At 51.2% G+C, this 19,652-nt stretch overlaps 1 protein-coding gene across 2 annotated transcripts in view; it reads left to right on the top strand.

The window, feature by feature from the left end:
• The window catches only part of KAZN (kazrin, periplakin interacting protein), a 216,679-nt gene that overhangs the window by 185,952 nt on the left and 11,075 nt on the right, over positions 1 to 19,652 (top strand). Inside the window, exons 1-2 of one of the 2 annotated variants that reach the window (XM_061369504.1) lie at positions 10,580 to 10,984; positions 17,006 to 17,197. In XM_061369504.1, coding sequence (XP_061225488.1) covers positions 10,828 to 10,984; positions 17,006 to 17,197 — 349 coding nt within the window. In that variant the 5' untranslated portion in view covers positions 10,580 to 10,827. Of the gene's footprint in view, positions 1 to 10,579; positions 10,985 to 17,005; positions 17,198 to 19,652 lie in introns of those variants that run through there. The other variant, XM_061369503.1, reaches the window with a different exon arrangement.

The raw sequence follows: 19,652 nt of genomic DNA, 5'->3' as shown, positions 1-19,652 counted from the left end.
GTTTTGGTTTCCTTGTTTCCCTTTCCCCCTCCAATCAAAGGAAATGGATAGCACCACATAGTTGTTGTGTTGCATGATTTGATCCTTGTCCCAGGAGCCGCCTGGGATTATCAGTTCTCTTTGGATTTTAATGGCATTAACTACAGCGTAGTCATGTTATTTTAAAATCCCATCTCAAGTTGCCTTTGTCACACAGAAGCAGGCATCGCCTGGGCTGTGTTTTATTCCTCCCTCGCCTGCAGAAATCACCAGCAGAATTAAGAGACAGATTTGGAAGGTTAAAATGTTCCAGATTGTTTCCCTCTCAGTTGTCATTTTGTCATTTCGGGCTGGTTTTGTTTTCTTTCTATTGCATCAAATATTTGTAATGCTGTGGGGAACTGCGGTGTGAGGGTGAATCTCACTCCAAACCCGTCAGGTTGGGGGGGTTTTAATCAGTCTGTGGTATAAATGGGGAGAAACTGGTGAAAAGAGCAGTTACCAACCACAGCTAAACTTGGAGAAGGTTGGGGCTGTGCTTCTCTTAATGCCCCTTAACTGGGGATTTGAAGCATCACCTGAGACTTGTGTGTTTAGAAACTGAGCTGTCAGATGCAGACCTTTCACCCAGCCTGGGTTTTAAATACTTCCCTTAGTTGGGGTCTCACAGGCAGCCCCTGGGAGAGAGGGGCCTTAGCCAGCAGCCTGGCCAGCAGCGCACTTAAGGCACAAACCAGGCTGGAATATGGGAAAGCCCTCCCTGCCGTACTAAGGAAAGGAATAGCTCTGAAGGATGCTGAAATCTTCTGGATGCGCTTTGTGTGAGGTGGTGGGAGCCCCGTGTGTCAATGACCACTTGTGTCTTGAACTTTCCCAGTTTTAAACCTAATCCTGGAGCTGGCCTTGGGCAGCCGGCACGTCTCTGGCTCCAGGAGACTGCTCTATGGAGTCATCCATAGAAACTCTGACTTACCATGCTGAGGGTTTAGGGCAGAGCGACTTAATCCATGGCTCTAACCCAGCTGAATCCTTGATGCTCTTGTGCCAGTCACTTGGACTTGGATGCCTGACACTGGCTTTTCCCTAGAAATCCCCTTTGTTTCATCCCCTTACGAAGTGCAACATGCAGATGGAACCAGCCATGCTTTTCCCACACATGCTGCTTGCACCAAGGCAGATCATAGAATGCATTACATCTGCATTTTTCTTCCCCTTCCTCCAACCCCCAAGTTGCTGTAGTTTTGTTTCTGTTATCATTGGCCTGATGCTTTCAGTACACTGATATTTGTTCTGGGGGAGTGCCCAGTGCAGGGCACAGCTCAGGAGAGGTCCCATGAGGGCAGTGTGGGAAAGGCGCACAACATCGAAGCCTGTATTTATAAATAGGAGGATTTTTTTGTCTTGCTCAAGTAATGCATTGAAAACCCATATTTGAATTATTATTCTTGATCACATTTAGTTCTGAGTTAATGTAACTGCCTCCTGGGGACTTGTCTCCTAGGGTCATGTATTACTCTCTTCATTTTCTAACTCCAGCTATTTGAAGATCGTGGTTCAGGTTACAAAGTGGATGTGGAGGAGATAAAGGTTCCTTTGCTTTTCTTTCTGAGCCCGTGCAGTACCTGGGGAGGGGGAAATGCAGAAGCCATTTCTATATTGGGGATGGTCATGAACACTTATTTATAAACTCCAAGCTGAGATTTTCCTGAGTCCATTTAAGTTAAAAACTGAGGTTTGGGAGGGGAGAAAAAGAAGAATTCAAGCCCAGTAATTACTATGAGACTTGTGAGGAAGTAATGAAAGCTGGCAGCTCCTGTTGCCCATCTTGCTCCAGTAATCTCTCCCCTCTTCTCTTTACTCCCTGTTCTGCCTCCCTTCCCTGATGGAAGGGTTCTGCCTCCCATTCTTCCCTGGCACTCCTTGCACTCTAGCAATGTGCTGGGAATCTCAAGGATGTCACGTCGGAGCCCAGATCCCTCCCCATGGCAGTGCCACCATCCCATGCAGGGGCAGCAAGACCCTTTAAAATAGAAAAGGCACTGGATGCATCCTGCGGACCTTTGGAATGCATTTAAAGTAGTTTAAAAACCAAAGTGATCCTCCAGCTGCCTTTTTCCAGCCATGGTGCAGTATTTGGGTCCATCAGGAGCCAGGTGTAAATGCCATGTTCTCTTGGAGCTTGATGTTCTTGGCTTGATGCTGCTGGAGGAATTGCAGTGCTCAACCTCCAAGGGCTTCCTGCATGTCCCAGATAAAACATTTCGGGGCATGGCTTCCTTCGGAAGGCATCACTGTTTTGCTTCATGTGGTTGGAAATAAATACACATGAGGTTTCTGTCTCATCTTAGCTGGGTTGCTGTGCTTCCTCACATCCGTGCTTCCTCACATCCCTGCCTCCTCTGGAATAGTCTTCCACCCTCGCAAGAGTGGTCTCCCCAATGGTACCAATGTTGAGCTCATTCTAAGGGGATCCAGCACCAACTCATGTCTCTTCAGCCTGATGCTGCCAAAGCTTGGGCTTTCTACTGGCTTTGGTGTGTGTCTTCTATGGCTTCTGCTGCTCCATTTTGTCTTGTATGATTTATTATAATTATCATTTGAAAATCCTGATTGGAGTTTCTGTTCCCAGCCCTGGGCTTGCACAGTGCAATGCACTGAGACCTGAGAGTGGCTGCTCGCTGCCCCCCGGCTAACGCTGCTACAGGGCTGTCACTGTTAGTAACTTTGCAACCCAGTGCGGCATTAATCCCAGGCAGGAGCCGTGTGCAGCCCTCCGAGCTCTACCTGGCTTTGTCTGCCTTTGTGCACGTACAATAGAGGTGTGCAGCAGGTGCAAGGCTCCCATCAGGGAATACTGTGGGTGTTTCAGAAAGAAGCACGTTTTCATAGAATCCCAGCCTGGTTTGTGTTGGAGGGGACCTCACAGCTCCTCCAGCTCCAACCCCTGCCACAGGCAGGGACCCCTTCCACTGGAGCAGCTTGCTCCAAGCCCCTGTGTCCAACCTGGCCTTGAGCACTGCCAGGGATGGGGCAGCCACAGCTTCTCTGGGCACCCTGTGCCAGCGCCTCAGCACCCTCACAGGGAAGAGCTTCTGCCTAAGAGCTCAGCTCAGTCTCCCCTCGGGCAGGTTCAAGCCATTCCCCTTGGCCTGTCCCTACAGGCCCTTGTCCCAAGCCCCTCTCCAGGTTTCCTGCAGCCCCTTGGGGCACTGGAGCTGCTCTAAGGTCTCCCTGGAGCTGGGCTCTTTCAGCAGGTGGTGCCCAGCAGCATGCTCTCCATCTCCTTGCTGCAGTGCAGTTATTTTTATCTACTCTATATTGTTCTCAGTAGAATTATCTTGCCCCCAGCCTTGGACAAGGGTTGTTACTAAATGAATTTGAGCACTTCCTTGAAGGTTAAATTGCTGCCTTGCAAGCTGGTGAGTAAGATGCTTCCTCTCCTTCCCCTCTGCAGAACACATGTGGGCTCCAGCCCTGACGTGGCAGTTTTGTTGAGTGTGCTTTGAAAAAGGCAAGTATTGGACTGAAATGCCACATTTATTCCTCTCAATGGCTCTTCTTGAGTCCTTTCTTATTAAGATGCCCATCTGGGAGCCACCTCTCAGGTGGGATCCTGCAACATTGGAGGAGGTAGTGCAAGTACTTTAAGTCACAAATTTGGGAGAGCTTCTTATGGCATCCCTAGGAGCATTTCTATAGGATGCAGGTCACAGAAAGGGGTCATGGCATTTTTGGGTGCTCCTCAATAATGAAGTGGCACTTGTAACATCCCCCAGTGCAGTGCAGAGGTGTAATTTTGGCAAAAAGCACCCAGTTCTTGGAGCACCATCCTGGTGATGCTGGTCCTGCAGACTGGGTTAAGCCTGGCACTGGTACCAGCATCTTCTGTGTGTGAAATCACAGGTTGGACAAGGCCTTTAAGCTCATCCAGCCCAACCACTGCCCAGCCCTGCCAAGGCCACCACTAACCCATGGCACTGAGGGCCTCATGTACGTGATGTGTGAACACTTGCAGGAATGGTGCCTGCAGCCGTGCCCTGGGCAGCCTGTTCCAATGCCTGAGCACCCTCTGGGGCAGGAATTGTTCCTCAGCTCCATCTAACCCTGCCCTGGTGCAGCTTGAGGCCGGTTCCTCTTGTCCCATCCCTTGTTCCTTGGGAGCAGAGCCCAGCCCCTCCTGGCTCCATCCTCCTGTCAGGCAGTTGGAGGCAGCCATCAGGTCCCCCCTGAGCCTTCTCTTCTCCAGACTGAACCCCCCAGGTCCCTCAGCCCTTCTCCATCGCACTTGTGTACTGCCTTTGTGTACTTGTTTAGTACTGGCTTTGGTGTTAAGGGTGGGTTGGTGATTGAAGGCTACTGTCAGGTGGGTAATACGAGGAATATACCTGAAAGTGTTCACTCCTGGAGTTGTTTCTCCATCACTGTAACAGCTAGAAGGGGTTGGTCACTTCACTGAACACAGCAGGATGGCAGTAGCAGGTCCAGTGCACTGGATGGATGCAGTGATCTGGCTCTGGCCGAGCATCCCTTCCTGGTGCAAGGTGAAGGCTGTTCTGCAGGTCCTTTTGTCGGTGGCCACTTTGGTTAACAAACACACTGCTGCAGGTTTTTAGCAGCTGTTAGCATGAGCCATTAACTCCTCCTTTTAATTATTCAGTTTGCCTCTTCTAAATTTCTGCTTTAAGTGGAGCTAATAGGCTTTGCAGAGGACGCTTCCAACCACAGCAGTTCCTCCCCAGAGGAGCTCTGTTTGTGCATCACCAGCTAATCTCTTTTCTTCATTATCCCTTATCTTCCTCTAGCTGATTAATTGCTTTCAATTGATTTATAAATATTTGGTTGATACACGCAGTGGATGGGAGGGGAATGGGGTGCATCTGGGCACATGGGGTCATTGATCCATGCAGCCCCCCCGGGATCTCCTCACCTGCCTTGCAAAGCTGAGTGATTTCAGCCAGGCTTTATTCCCTTCCCCTTTTTATTTCCTGCAAACCGCTAATTGTGCTGTGGCATCATTTTGAGTCCATGCATGTGAACAAGCCCTGTTGCTTCTCATGGAGCTGGTTGAATAGCTGTTGGGGCATTGGTCTCAATCAAGGGCACGCTAAGGTTGGGTTTGTGCTTTGGTGGCTTCAGCCAGTGTGATGCAGGTTTCCAACTCATCACATCCACTCCCCAATCTGTAGCATATGGCCCCAAAAGTGGGAGTGGAGGAAATGTTCTTACCTTGCAGCCTGGGGCTGCTGGAGGGGCAGATGGGGATGTGGATGGGATGAAGGTGGTGAATGGTCTCTGCCCAACGTCCTTGCCATGCAAAGCCCAGTCCTATGACTCGTGCACAGAGAGCTGCAGGTTTGGGATGTAAAGAAGTGGGGTTTGGATAAGTTATGGTGTCATAAAAAGATGGTTTCTGTATGGAATTCCCTAACACACATACATATTCTTGCTAGATTGGGTAATGAAGAGGGATCATTAGAATTGCTTATTTGAAACTCTCTGGAAGCTAAATGGCAGCTTTAAAAGACTAGACAGTAACATCTGGTTAGTAAAGACAGTGCCCAAGTTGAGAGTTGAGCTGCCCACCTTCACCCCCATTAAAACCATGCCTGTCATTGAGGATACAGAGGATGTTTAGAAACAGCAGCACATTTGTACATATGGATAAAGTATTTCCCTTTCCAGGTAGGCTTCCTCATCTTTTCTTCCTGTTACTTCCACGTGTGCAGGCTGTGCCCTGCCAATGCCCCCAATGTCCCTGCTGAAATGGGCTGAGTGGGGTGGCCCTGGGGACATGATGGGCCTTGGTGGCCTTGCCGTGATGTTCCTGGCTGTGCTGGGGGTGAGATAAAGGCTTTGAAACCTCAACAAGAAAAGGTTTCTGGAAGTTCGAGACCTGCCACATAGCTCTGGGCTTTGTTGCTCTTTGATTATTAGTCTGATTTTGTATTCTCCTCTTTCACTACCAAATGGCTGGTGGCACAGGCACAACCTCAATGTATAGCAACTGAATTACATGTTGCTAATGAGAGATTGCCAATTGTGGGGGCTGTTTTAGCAGCCCAGGCTGCTGCTTTACTGTATGTTTGCAGGAGTTGTGTCTTTTCTTTGTCATCATAGATGATAATATATTCTCTGCAGCATGACATAGGATGAGGTTCAATGAATAATGTAAAACCTGGAATAACACTGAATCTATATTGGATGTGCTTTTTCCCCCAGCGTTGTTTTAGAAAGGAAAATATTGATTCTGGTGGGGTTCAGGGTTCAAAGCTCTCAGCCTATGTTTCGCTGATGGTTACACATGTTGGGTGGCCAGCCTTGCTCTGTCCTCTCGATGGCTGTAAATGTCAGGCTGGGGGTGCCATCCTCACCTCCCCATATGCTGCTTTAGCACTGATGAAGCTGAGGAGTGCAGGAAGGAGTCGAGGACATTTGCCACTGGATCCAGATGTGGCAGGAGCTTGGAGCTGGTGGCAGCCAGGGCAGGGAGCTGCAGGCTGTTGGCAAAGAGCACAGTGGAGGTTTTGGGTATGTGGCACATAAGTGATGTCAATATAGAATGGTTTGGGTTGGAAAGGACCTTAAGATCATCTACTTCCAATATAAACTGGTAACAAGCTCAGAAAGGAGGATTTGAGGCTTTCCTTCCCTTCTAACTGTCCTCCAAAGCAGAGATGCTCATTGCCCCGGGTGGAGCAGGACAGGCTCTGTTGGGGCTTCAATACCAGATGAAACCACCTTCCCCAGAATAGATGTTGTTTCACCCCACCAGTTGCTGCCTTTGAATTCTAATTAGGATGGATAATTTTTATTTGTTTTCCTTTATTTTGTAAGCAAATTCCCCCTATTCTGATCTGTATCATTTATTTTTGCAGGCCATTATCTTAGTCTCATTAGAGGCTTTTAGCATTTGAATGACAACATTGTAAAGGCACCCAGAAGTTGTTAGGCATTAAAGTGTCTGTGATGATAACCATAATTCTCATGATAAAATAACAAACCACAATAGAAATGAGGATTAGTTCAGGAAACTGTCCCAAAATAAGATTGCAGCAGGGAGCACTGGATGATGATTGCCCTTTACTCATTACTTTTTTGCCTCTTTACAATGCAAGTGCTGATTTAAAGAAGGGAAACGTCACTGGGTACAGGTTGGGGAGGGATGTAAAAGAAAACAAACTGAGTATTTCTTTCTGTCGAGGTTTTAATTAATCACTGCAAAAACTCTGGTCGAGGCACGTGTGATTATCAGGAGCTTAAAATACTCTGTCAGTGCAGGAGGAGGAGGAGGTGCTAAGTGGTGCCAAGTTCCTGAATGAAAATGACTCTGGTTTTGGAGCCAGATCGCTGTTAATTAATCCTTCGCCTCACACGTTCCGTTCTGCAACCTTGCCACCATCAGTGTTTCACTGGGGAAAAACAGATGGAGGCTTCCCAAAGAAGCGCTCTCCTCAGTGACAATGCCAATTTGTCACAAGTGAAGTGTTTGACAAAAAGGTGTCACTTTTGAGAGGAGTTTGCCTGGAAAGAAAAACCAAAGGGAAAAAAGCAATCAGCTCTGTTTTGAAACATCTCCTCACTTCGGTGTCGTCGTCTTCTGCGAGAGACAGGAATGCAGAAGGTGGTTTCCATGGTGGAAAGGAAATCTTTAGCAAGTTTTCCTGGAGTTAAGTTACATTTTGCTGCAGGAGGCCTTCGATGAGGGTCAGAGGCAGCTGCTTGTATGCAGCGCCATCCCCTTGAATGAAGTCTCCTGGTTTTTGTGTTCCAGTGGATGTCTCAGTGGTTTTTATGGACAGCTCTGTTCTTCAGGGCAGACGTAGCTCAGTAAGGACCAGCTGTGTCCAAAGGTACATAAATGCATCGTTGACCTTCTGCAGAGGTACTTCTCATGGGGGTTAGGCTATTCAGCAGTCACTGCAGGTGCCTGTGCCTTCAGGACAACAACAGACATCAACATACATATGGTTGAGCTGCATTTCAGCCACCTCCAACTGCCATTAAGTGTTTTGGTGAGAACAGAACCTTTTTGAGCTAGGAATTATTTGAGCTGTGAGATTCCCAGAGGAAATCCTGAAACAAGGATGCTGGAGAGGGGACTCTTCATCAGGGACTGTAGTGATAGGATAAAGGGTGATGGGTTCAAACTGAAACAGGGGAAGTTCAGGTTGGAGATAAGGCAGAAGCTCTTCCCTGTGAGGGTGCTGAGGCGCTGGCACAGGGTGCCCAGAGAAGCTGTGGCTGCCCCATCCCTGGCAGTGCTCAAGGCCAGGTTGGACACAGGGGCTTGGAGCAAGCTGCTCCAGTGGAAGGGGTCCCTGCCCGTGGCAGGGGTTGGAGCTGTAGGAGCTTTAAGGTCCCTTCCAGCACAAACCAGGCTGGGATGCTATGCCGAGCCTGACCTGTCTGCACTGACACCCAACCCCTGTCCCCTTCCCAGCACAGGCGGCAGCCAGGATCCGCGGGAAGTGACTCAATGGACAGAAAAAGGCCTCAGCTTCCTCCTGGCGTGGGGCCGGTGTCACCTCCCTGCCCTGGCCAAGGGACAGCAGCCACTGTTGGCCATGCAGTAACCGGTCTTTCCAAAGCAAGGAGAGCAAGGCCAGACCCCAACCCCACAGTGCAAACCTGGCCAAGGCACGTGCTGCCTTTTCACTGCCACCTTTTTCCATGCACCTTCCAAAAAGGGTTTTTAATCCAGCAGGAAGGGGAAGGGAGTCCCTGGAGGTGGCATTGCTGTGTTAATGAGCAGTGGGGCTGCACCCTCTGCTGCATTGCATGCCTTTGTTGGGAATGAGGATGGGTGCTGCAGGTGTGAGTAATGCTGTTTGGTCCATCATTAGTCAGTGCAGAGCGTTGGAGGAAGCTCTGCAGAGCTGCTCTTGGGGATCTTGTGCAACACTTGTGACGTGGAAAACCTCTTCCCTTAGCTTTGGTGCAGGGGCATCGCTGCTGTGCACTGAACTGGGGCAGATCACACCAGGAGGTAAAACAGTTCCCTGTCCATCGAGCTTGTTTGTAAAGCAGAATTGAATGGGCACGTTCTCCCAAACCCAGCCGTGTTTCCTTGCTCACTGGGGGTGCTGGGGCTGCTGCAATGTCCCCGCTCCACTGGGAGCTGAGTCGACACAAGCGGGCGCGCTGCGACTTGATCCCCGGGGAGGGGAGTTGTGCAAACAGGGAGCAATGGGAGGTGATGCAGCAGCCAACAGTGGAGCTTTTGTGGGCTTCAAGGAGCTGAGCTTGGTGACGGCAGGAGCTGGGGCAGTGGGGCACTGCACACCCTGGGAGTGATGCCACGGGCAGTGTGAGCCATGTCAGTGCTGGCCCATTGGAGAGCAGCCCCAAGGCGAGGGACTTGGGGGTGTGCTTTGGTCCAGTGGAAGGTGTCCCTGCCTGTGGCAGGGGTTGGAACTGGGGTGAGCTTTAAGGTCCCTTCCAACCCAAACCATTCTGTATGATTCTGATTGCATGCACTGGAGTTTGTCGCAGTGAGAACCAGAGCTTGTTGCAAGGCAAAACCAACTCTCTTCCCCTTCCCAAACAGCTGGTGAAGAAGCAGCAGGGTAAAGAGCAGGGCAAAGCTCAGCATTAGGCCTTCGGCTGGGAAGGATGGGTAAGGACCTGGGTTGCTAATCCAGGCTTGCTTGGTGCAAGAGATGACAATGCTGCATCTCTTCCTAGCCAGGGGCAGCTCACTCCTCTGCAGTTACACTCTGTCACCTGCTTCCCCAACACGTAAAAAGCCCATGCCTATGGGGTGTGCCTCAGTTTCCCCATGCCTCAGATGCTGCTGTTGTAGGGTGGGGGAGCTGGCTTCATCCGAGGTTTTGCATTCTGGGTACTGTTGGAAAGCACACTGAGGGGATATTCTGTCTCTGCGTTTTCTGAGCCCCTCCTGGCCAGAGCAGAAGGTGCCTTCAGTGTCTCCAGGCCAGCGGCCACCCAGCCCTAATCAGCATGGAGCCACTCGGTGCTCATCTAGCAAGGACAGCAGCAGAGAGACAGGCACAGAGAGATAAGCCCGAAGTGCTTCTGCCCAGATGCTCACCTCTTTGGTGGGGTGAATGATGTTTATAAATGCATCTGCAGTGGAGGGCTTGGAAACACGTGCGCGGGCAGGCAGATGAGCGGAAACTCAACACCAGCCTGATGGGTTTCAGAGAATTGGTGTTTCTTGTGTACATTTATGCTGCTTTTACTATAGAAAAGCAAGTGCCCCCTGCTTTCTCACTGGGTTTTGCCTCGTCCCTGCTCACCCCATCCCACCAGCTCCCCCTCTCAGCCCTTCCTGCCTGGGGGTCCCGCCATGGGGGTTTGCAGGGATGGGGTCCTGACGGTGCTCCTGCGGCCGCAGCTCCCTGGAGGACACAAGCCATGCAAGCGGGAGAGCGCGGCACCTCCTGCCCTCGCAGGCTGCGTGCGGGGCTGGGGCTGGGGCTGGGGCTGCTCCGCGCCCTCGCCTCCCTCCTGCCTCAGTTTCCCCTGCGCGCTGCGCGGCGGGGTCCGCCCGGGGGTGGCGGCGGCAGCGGCAGGAGCGATGCCCGGGAGCCATTTCCGCCGCCGGCCGCGCTCCTGCGCAGCGCTCTGCTGCGGGGCCGTGCGGGGAGCGCTCGCGGCCCCGCGCCCCCCGTCCCATGCCGCTGGGCTCGGCGGGGGCAGAGCCCCTCCTCTGCCCGGTGACATCCGGCCGGGGAAGCGCCGCCAGCAGCCAGGGGTCAAATTCCCGGCGCAGGTAGCGCCGCGGCACTTCCGTGCGGGCCGGGCCGGGCCGGGAGGAGCCTGCCCCGGCAGCCCCCGCCGCGGGCACCCCAGCCCTGGGGACCCCCAGCGCCGCCGGCCTCCGCCATGAAGTCGGAGCAGGAGGAGAGCAAACCGGGGCCGTGCTGCGGCGAGCACGGCTTTGCTCCGCGCCCGGCCCTTTGTTCGTGCCCGTGGGGGCGGCGAGGGGCGGCCGCGGACGATGCTCAGGGCAGGGTGCTGTGCCCATGCTTAGCCCATGCAGGTAAGGGGGTTTGGGGAGGGTCCCACTGCCCCTCGCGGGGGGGGATTGCAGCCCGGCGTGCATTTCTTCCCCTTGCTTTGTGCTGTTGAAGCTTGCTTCCTCTTGGTGAGAGCCGCAACAACCAACAACGCCGGGCGATGGCAAGCTCGCCTTGGAGCTCACTGGGGCCGTGCAGGAGGGTGCTGCGGGCGGTGCTGTGCTGTCCCCAGCGCTAAGGGTGCCGCTCGGAGCAAGGATGAGGGGGTTTGGCTCCGCTGTGGCTGTGGGGAGGGCGAGCGAGCGGTTTCTCCTGCCCCTTTGTCCATTTTGTCTCATGGGGAAGTTGGAATGTGCCCGGAGCCTGGGGAGGACACAGGAGGGTTTAAACGGTTCGTGTGCTTTTGAAAGCCTTTGCACCCTCCAGCCTGCCTCCTGAACCCCTCTGCCCCCCTTCCCTGCTGGCGTGCACGGGTTTGTATCAGGTTTTCCTTCTTTCCATCGGCTGTGAGACACCCCCAGCATGTGAACAGGGCGGCTGAGTGAGTGAGTGAGCATCTTACATGAGGGAAGTTGTGCTTTTGGGGGTGTGCAGTGCCAGGACATGGGGGTAACTTTGCTGGCAGATGGTCTCTGCGTGTCCTGCCCCATGGCCGTGGATGGTGCAAGCGCTGGTTGATGGTGTGCGATCGGGGTGTATGGCTGGTGTCCTGTCCTGCAGCCATATGGAAGCACCGAGGCTGAGCCGGTGTCTAACTTAGGGAATGCTCAAAGATGGTGTTTGTAAGGATTTGCATTTGTTGGGTGAAAGCTTTAACTCAAAGTGAGGCGTTTCTGTATCCATGTCCAGGAGTGACAGCTCGCTTGCTGGCAGCATCAGGGCAGTAAGCAGGGGGTGGAATCGAAACCTTTCTTCTTTAAAAGACAGATGCATGGAGCCAAAATCCACCTTTTTAGCCCAAGAGGCTCTGCAGCATGTGGCTGGAGCAAGTGGTGGCCAACAGCTCCTCCGAGGTGGTGCAGTGCGTGGTGCCAAGGGAGATGCCGTACCCAGGGGTGTAGCCAAGATGCGCAGTAGTGGGACGGGGCTAAAGGTCTTACTGGCAAATTAAAGGCCCTCACACTTATCCACTTGAAGGGAAAATTCTGTGAGGGGTTTATTTTGTGCTGCTGTGAGTCCACTGTGATGTGCGGATGTCAGAGGGAGAGGTTGGACATGTTGGTTTTAAACCGGCATATCCTGGACAGCAGCAGTAACTGGGTCTTTGTGCAAATCCAAATGTATTTTGAGCTAACCAAAAGCTTTATTGAGTGGCTGCAGTTGGTTTCTATGCTGTCCCCCAGCCCTGTCACTGGGGATAGGCACTTTTCCTCCACACTGTGCCTTGCAAGGATGTGCTGAGAGGGGAGAATCGTAACTTGTCAAGTGACTTGGGAGGAGTGATGGGTTGAACCTTTCTACAAGAGTCTTGGATCCCAACCTGTAGAGCTACCTAATGCTTAAAGGTGACGAGATGCTCTTTAAAATACTAGTTTGACTTATCCCTAGGTCTTGAATTGTTACTTTAATCTAAAAATGCTCTTTATCTTCTTGGGCTGTCCTTGGACAGAGGTATACGTCCATGTATATTTATGTGTATGTATCTATCAGTCTATCCTAGGCCATAGCTCAGGGCAGCTTCCAGCCATTCTCCTGCTGATGTCCTGGATAAAACCCCCCTTGACTTCTGGCCAGCAAAGCAAAAAGCATCTTGCTGGTAAACATGCAAAAGCAGCCCCAAATGCTTATTTCACTAACACAAATCTTGCTGTTGATACTGCATTCATTTTTAATATGTATCCTCCAAAGACAGAAACACATGTACAGTAATTGTGTCAGCTGAGTTACATGGAAAAAAAGAGGCTTTTAAATGGATGCTTTTAAAGTGATGCCTACTGCAAGGCCAGTAAAAGAAAGGATCTGCTAGTGAGAGGAGTCCAAGGTGGGATTTGCAGGAGTGGGAATGGAAACTCCAGCCCCAAATGCTGTCTGGAGGTGTTCACTGCAATTAAAAACACCCCAAAAAAATCTTATGTACATTTTCTGTTAACAGTGCTTGAAGCATAAAGGATGCAGAATCTGACAGTGTCACCAGAGTCTAATGAAAACAGCCAATTATTTCAGTGTGAATGGAGGTTGTCAGCAATTAGTGCAGGGAATGTTTAAATTGTATTAATTTCATTGCAGCAGATTTGGAAGAGGCTGGAATGAGCTGTCGTGACCTGAGTGCTGCCTCCTTGTCCCCTGGGAATTCCAGTGTGCAGCCAACATCCCCCTCCCTGAGGAAAGAAGGTTAAAAAGAGGAGGAAGAAGTAAAAATGGGCAAAAACGCTGGGAAATAATGGCCCTTGGGAGACTTTGCACTGGGGTTGTTGCATCTAGGAGATGATTCCTAATAGCAAATCTAACTTTGCACCCCAATATAGCAATGCAAGGCTGAACTGCAAAGGGTGAACTGAGCCCCAGTCCCCATTCAAAAGGATTGATGCTCACTTCACAGCACATCCAGCTCCTTTGTGGCTTCAAATAGAAGCACAGCCCCAGCCAGCTCACAGGACAGTGTGTGGAACTCCCTGCCAAGCTGTCTGTATGTGGAAGAAACAGAGGCTGGAATGAAGTTCCTCAGTAATTGGCCCTGTTTTCCTGGTTATTGGAACTTTGTGTAAGGATCGCTAAGAGCTGTCTGGGAACAGCACTTCTCAGGTTGTTTATTTAGGTGCTTCAACTTGGCATAGCTGGGGGGATTTCCTACCCCCTATTTTAAAATGAAGTTAAGGTTTCCCTTTCAAGTCAAATCATTCGCTTAATGCCCCTTTATTCTTCTCTTGTGAGACCTCACTTGGAGTACTGTGTGCAGTTCTGGTGTCCTCAACATAAAAAGGACATGGAACTGTTGGAACAAGTTCAGAGGAGGCCATGAGGATGATCAAGGGCTGGAGCACCTCCCATATGAAGACAGGCTGAGAACACTGGGGCTGTTCAGCCTGGAGAAGAGAAGGCTGCATGGAGACCTCATAGCAGCCTTCCAGTATCTGAAGGGGGCCTATAGGGATGCTGGGGATGGACTCTTCATTAGGGACTGTAGTGATAGGGCAAGGGGTGAGGGGTTAAAACTGAAACAGAGGAAGTTTATATTGGATATAAGGAGGAAGTTCTTTACTGTGAGGGTGCTGAGGCACTGGAATGGGTTGTCCAGGGAGGTTGTGAATGCTCCCTCCCTGGCAGTGTTCAAGGCCAGGTTGGACAAGGCCTTGGGTGATATGGTTTACTGTGAGGTGTCCCTGCCCATGGCAGGGGGGTTGGAACTTGATGATCTTAAGGTCCTTTCTAACCCTAACTATTCTGTTAGTCTGTGATTCTAAAACAGGCTTTCTCCATAGGACCCTCTTGAGCTGGAGATGCTGGTTCAGATGGGATGGAAACTTGATATAATGCAAGGAATTGCCTATTATGTGGTTTCCAAAGGAAACCAAGGAGAGTAGGAGATGCTGTTGTTCCCATTGCTTCCCTGAAATCCCAGTGTCCTTCCCAGAAAACCACTTGAAAACTTGCTGGAGAGAGTTGCTTCAAAGCCCATAGCTGGTTTCTACAGCAAAGACATCCATTGGCAGCAGCACTGGTAGGGAGTTGGGAAGAGCAAGGACAGCAACGCTTGGGGATGTATTAAAAGAGCTGACAGCATGTCTTTCAGTATTAGAGCCCAGCAAGGGGTGTAGCTTTTTGCCTGTCAAACATTGGCTCATGAATTGTTCTTTGCAATCTTTATTTAGATATATCCATACAAAAAAATGGATTGTCCTTTTCAATATGTATATTACAAAATACATGGATGCTGCAAAAAGAAATCTATATTGGAAAGCACAATCTATTTTTGTATAGATATGGATGTAGCTTAAATTATATCTGTAAAAGGAAGAAGCTCAGGTATCTGGCTGATCCTGAGCTCAATAATTCAGGTTTCTCCATAGGCTTTGGCTTGCAGCTGAAGTGCATCCAGTGGCATGGGCAGCGTGGTGCTGCACCTACAACTTCTATAGATCTTGGATTTTAATCTTTCCCGAGTTTATGCCTCTATGGGGAGGCAAGTACTAGATGGGGGATTAAATTGCCTTGTTAAGAGTCAGAGAATCCCAGACTGGTTTGAGTTGAAGGGACCTTAAGGCTCATCCAGTTCCAACCGCCTGCTGTGGGACCAGAGGGAGTGATGTGGTTCCAAGGAAGCTGCATTGTGCAGTGCTTTATAGTGAGGACCTGTAAGAAGTTGCTGTAACTGCTTTTGGGCCATACCCAAGGACTCCTCTGAGATTCTGAGCTGCCCTTCCTTAGGCTTGTTTCCCCTGTTCCCTCTGTGTAGGGGTCTCTCCAGGTGGGGATTTTCCTTGGTTCCCACTGAAATGCTGCAGTTTGCAGAAATCCCCTGGGATCAGTCACCCTTATACAAACTGCCCCATGTCCATCCTGCTCTGCTGGTTAATCATTCCCCTGGGAGTAGGCCACTGGATCCCCTGAGCGAGGCAGCTTGTAGCAGAAGGTGAACATGAATTATCAGTGGGGTGAAGAAAACGAGCAGGTAGTGGAGCCACTGGTGTTCTGTGGCTTCTGCACGGTAAACGTCGCACCATGTTCTAACCCCTCACACCCTCCTTGGGCTTCCCAAGGGCTGGAAGGGAAGCAGCATTTCTGTAGTCCCTGGGGTAGATGCTTTTGGCTTTGGCCACTTCTCCATTGCTGCTTTCTTGCATGGATTTCAAGCCAGCACATTGGGGCTGCACTGAAATCCACCGCCTGGAGCTTGGACTGTTCTTCATTAGTGACTTTATTGCTAAATAATTTGCAGCATGGGCCTTGCCAGCGCTCCGACGGGAAGCATTTCAAGTATGCAAACCAGATTTTATGCTTTCCTGGTGCAGCTGCTGGCCAGACTGGGGGGAGCTGCCTCTCCCTGTCCTGCTGTCAGCATCACCTCCACATGGAGCCAGCCTAGCACTTGTATGGAGGGACCATAGCAAATATGCAGGTTAAAACCCCCCTGTTTCACGCCTGGGTGGCATCCCACAGGCTGGCTGATACATGGGGAAAGGACTCAACTGCAGTAGCTTGGAGAGGGGGCATTTGTTTTGTATTTCTGCTTTATTTTTCTGGCAACTGTAATGTGTGTGCTCAGGGTTTATTCTTCTCCCCCCATCCACGGATATGGTGCAGACTTGAGAAACAAGTAAGGTTTGGGAGGCCTACAAGGATGCTGCAGACGGACTCTTCATCGGGGACTGCAGTGATAGGACAAGGGATGATGGGTTCAAACTGAAACAGGGGAAGTTAAGATTAGAGATAAGGAAGAAAATCCAGGAAAACACTTTATTACCTAAGCAGTGGGTGCAACTGTAGGAAACAAGGTCAGTGGAGCTTTCAAGAGGGGTCCAGGCTGGGATGCTCCTGCTGTGCAGTTGCTTCAAGGAGTGTAGCAGTCGCTGGGTGTAAATGTGAGAAATTCAAGGTTCAGGTGTTCAGGAGAAAGCATCATCTTTCCCTTTCCAGCCTCAGAGTGGTTTAGTTGAATTCTGTTCAGTTCTGAACATGGGGATGGCTGGAGGCAGAGCTAATGTGGGCTGTATGGGGCATGGTGGAACTCAGCAGCCTCTGTTGGACACTGGCCATATGAGCACTGTTTGTGAGTGGTTTGGATGGGGAGGTGGTTCTTTGTTTATTATTACTATTGTGTATTAAACCAGCACCTTAAACCAGTTTATTATTGCTATTACTATTGTGTATTAACCAGAATCCAGTACCCAGCGGAAGCTCCCTGCTCCCTATGCGGTGCCTCCTCATCACATCCCTCCTCCTCCTCCTTTGCTCCCGGGGTGTGCTGCAGGCTCTGGGCTGTGCAGAGCAGCTTTGCAGGCTGGGGGGAGTCACCCCAGCAGCGCTTCCCTTGGGGCTGAGCCTGCGGCGGGGCCGTGCCGGGAGCTGTTGGTCACTTCCTTGCATTGTGTCTGCTCTTCCCCCAGCGCTGCTCCGGGAGGAGGTGGCTCAGCTGCAGGAGGAGGTTCACCTGCTCCGGCAAATGAAGGAGATGCTGACGAAGGACCTGGAGGAGACGCACGGCAGCAAGGCACCGGAGGTGCTCTCGGCCACCGAGCTCAAGGTGCAGCTGGCACAGAAGGAGCAGGAGCTGGCACGCGCCAAGGAGGCTCTGCAGGGTAAGAGCTGTGCATCCCTCTCCTCACACCTCTCCCCAGCACCCCAAAGCTTCAGTTCAAGTGGGAAGGAAGAGCCAAGCTTTGCATGAGGACTTTGCATAAGCTTTGCATGAGCTTGGCATGTGGGGTGTGTTTGCTGTGGGCACTGGGGGGGGGTTTGGCTGCAGGGCAGCACTCCCCTGGACCCCCACACTGTCCTGCACTGGTGAGGGGTAGTGTGGAGCCAGGATGGACCAGTGTGCAATGACAGGCAGGGAAATGGGGTGTGAGGGTGTTGCAGCATGGCAAAGGAATTCCTTCATGGCTGGCTATAGAGCAAAGCCAAGAAAGCAGCTGAAATGCAGCTGGAGACATTTGCAAGGAGGAGATGGGTTGGATTTGAGCCCCTTGGACTTGTAGGAGGGAAGCAGTGAGTTTGCTGGCGACTGCAATTTTCCTTACCCTGCTTGGAGTTATTAGGCTGGGTCTCCAAGTGAGGTGCAGGGGCTCCTCCTTTCTTCATGCATTGATCTGCTGTTTTCCTGTGGTGGTCGGTGCCATACTCCTCCTCCCTTGCCAACAACTGCATTGCGAGCTCTGTGTGAGCCCCAGGACTAGGGTGAACAGAGCAAAACGCAGCACTGCAGCTTGTCCTCCCCAAAAGGAGCTGACAATGAGTCTGGGCAGGATGGTTTGTTAGCTGGAGCTGGGGGATGATCCTGAGCAAGGGAAACCTCTTGCTGGCAGCATCGCGGCTCTGAATATCGTATCAAATCCCCAACATGCCGAGTATAACTTCCACTTGTCAGCTCCTGTTTGTGGATTATGGAGAGAGGCTGTCAGAAGTTTTCAGGCTCAGAGGCTGAGCAGCACATGAGGAGCTGCAGGGAGGGAAAGCCCTGCCCGACACATCTCCATCCGGGATGCATGGGGGGGAAAACAGGGAACTGGGGAGGGGAGTTCAGAAAACTGGATTTTGTCATGCTCTGATTTGTAAAAGCAAAATATCAGCAACAACCAAAATACCTTCACAACCTCAGTGCTCCTCTTCCCCTCCTCATGCCCCAGTGCAGCCTCCGGCAGCAGGAAATGTTCTGGCTTTATCCAACTGTAATTAGAGAAGAGAAACCTTAATTAGGGAATATTTGCTGTTGTGGACAGGGAGGGGAAGTGCTGATAAAAAGAAAAGCAGAACTATTTAAAGGGTGCAAAAAAAGGAAGACTAAGTCCTCTAAGAAGCAGCAGTGGGATCACAAATGCTTCTGTGGAGGGTAGTGCAAGAGTGAATTTGCCTCGAGAACTGTGAGTGTTACAGGAATACCATGTTGGGGTTTTATTAGGCTTTTACTGGCTGCTCTAGGAGCCACTGGGATTAGTTTTCCAGGACTTCTCTGCAGGTGTGATGGCTGGGAAGAGGGAATCTCAGCTTGCTCTTGGAAAGGGACACAAGCAAAAGTGTATTTGAATTGATGCTCCTTCCATCCCTTCCGATATTGGAAAGCTTTTTTGTAAGTGGGAAGAGCTCTTTCTGTGTGCTGGATCTGAGCCGGAGGCACTGGGCAGCAGAGCAGGCTTAGCACGGCAGCAGATACAGATGTGGAAGGGTGATGTGGAAGCAGGATCAGGAGGAGCAAGAAAATCCCTTTTTCTTTCCATGGAACGTTGTTCCTAGAGAAACTTAGCCAAAAGGGGAGGAAAATGGCCGTGACTGCGCCTGGCGCATGGTTGTGCCAGGATAAGTGTATCTGCTGAGAGAGGCACTTGGGGAAGTAATGGGTCTGTGTTAAGGTGGTGCAAGGAGCTCAGGAAAACTCGACCATGCTGTCCTGTAGCTCAGGGCTTTGTGTGGTTGTGTCCCATAGTCAGAGGGCATCCCCCAGGAGCAGCTCCCTCCTCACAGCATTACAGGTCCTCACTGAAGGATGCTCCGTGCCTGGCAGCATCAGCTGCAGCATCCCTGCACCTGCAGCAGTGCGCTGGGTCCTGTGTAATGTCATTAGCAGATAAGATGTGTGGAAATCTGTCACTGTTGCTGGCTCTGAGCCTGCAAGCTCGGCGCAGCCAGTTCAGATGAATATTGGCTCTCACCGTGCCTTAGCACAGAGGGAAGCAGGGAGGGTTTGCCGGTGGGGTTTGCTTTTGAGGGCTCCCGTAGTTTTAACAGGCTTCGTTCTGCACAGCTGCACAGGGTCTGGTTTGTGATGGTCTGGATGGAGGAGGTGGGTTCATCTGCCCTTCTCAGCAGTGCATTTCCAGCTCTTCGAGCAGCATTTAGCACAGGGTAGAGCTGGCGAGGAGCCCGTACAGTGTCTTCCTTGTGCCGTACTAACAAGCCCTTGCTGTGGAGGGAGCAGGGATCTGGAGCAGCACAGGATGCTCTGCAGGAGTAACTTCAACAGTTTTTGTGTCCCTGACAGCATGTGCTTTAATGCAGCTTTGTTGCACTATTTTCTGGGCTAATTCCATCTCCTGCCCT

Source organism: Neopsephotus bourkii, unplaced genomic scaffold, assembly GCF_033783945.1.
Source record: "Neopsephotus bourkii isolate Nb327-2 ecotype Australia unplaced genomic scaffold, CSIRO-AGI_Nbou_v1 NB_1500, whole genome shotgun sequence".
NCBI lineage: Eukaryota > Metazoa > Chordata > Aves > Psittaciformes > Psittacidae > Neopsephotus > Neopsephotus bourkii.
This window is presented reverse-complemented; position numbering and strand designations above follow the sequence as displayed.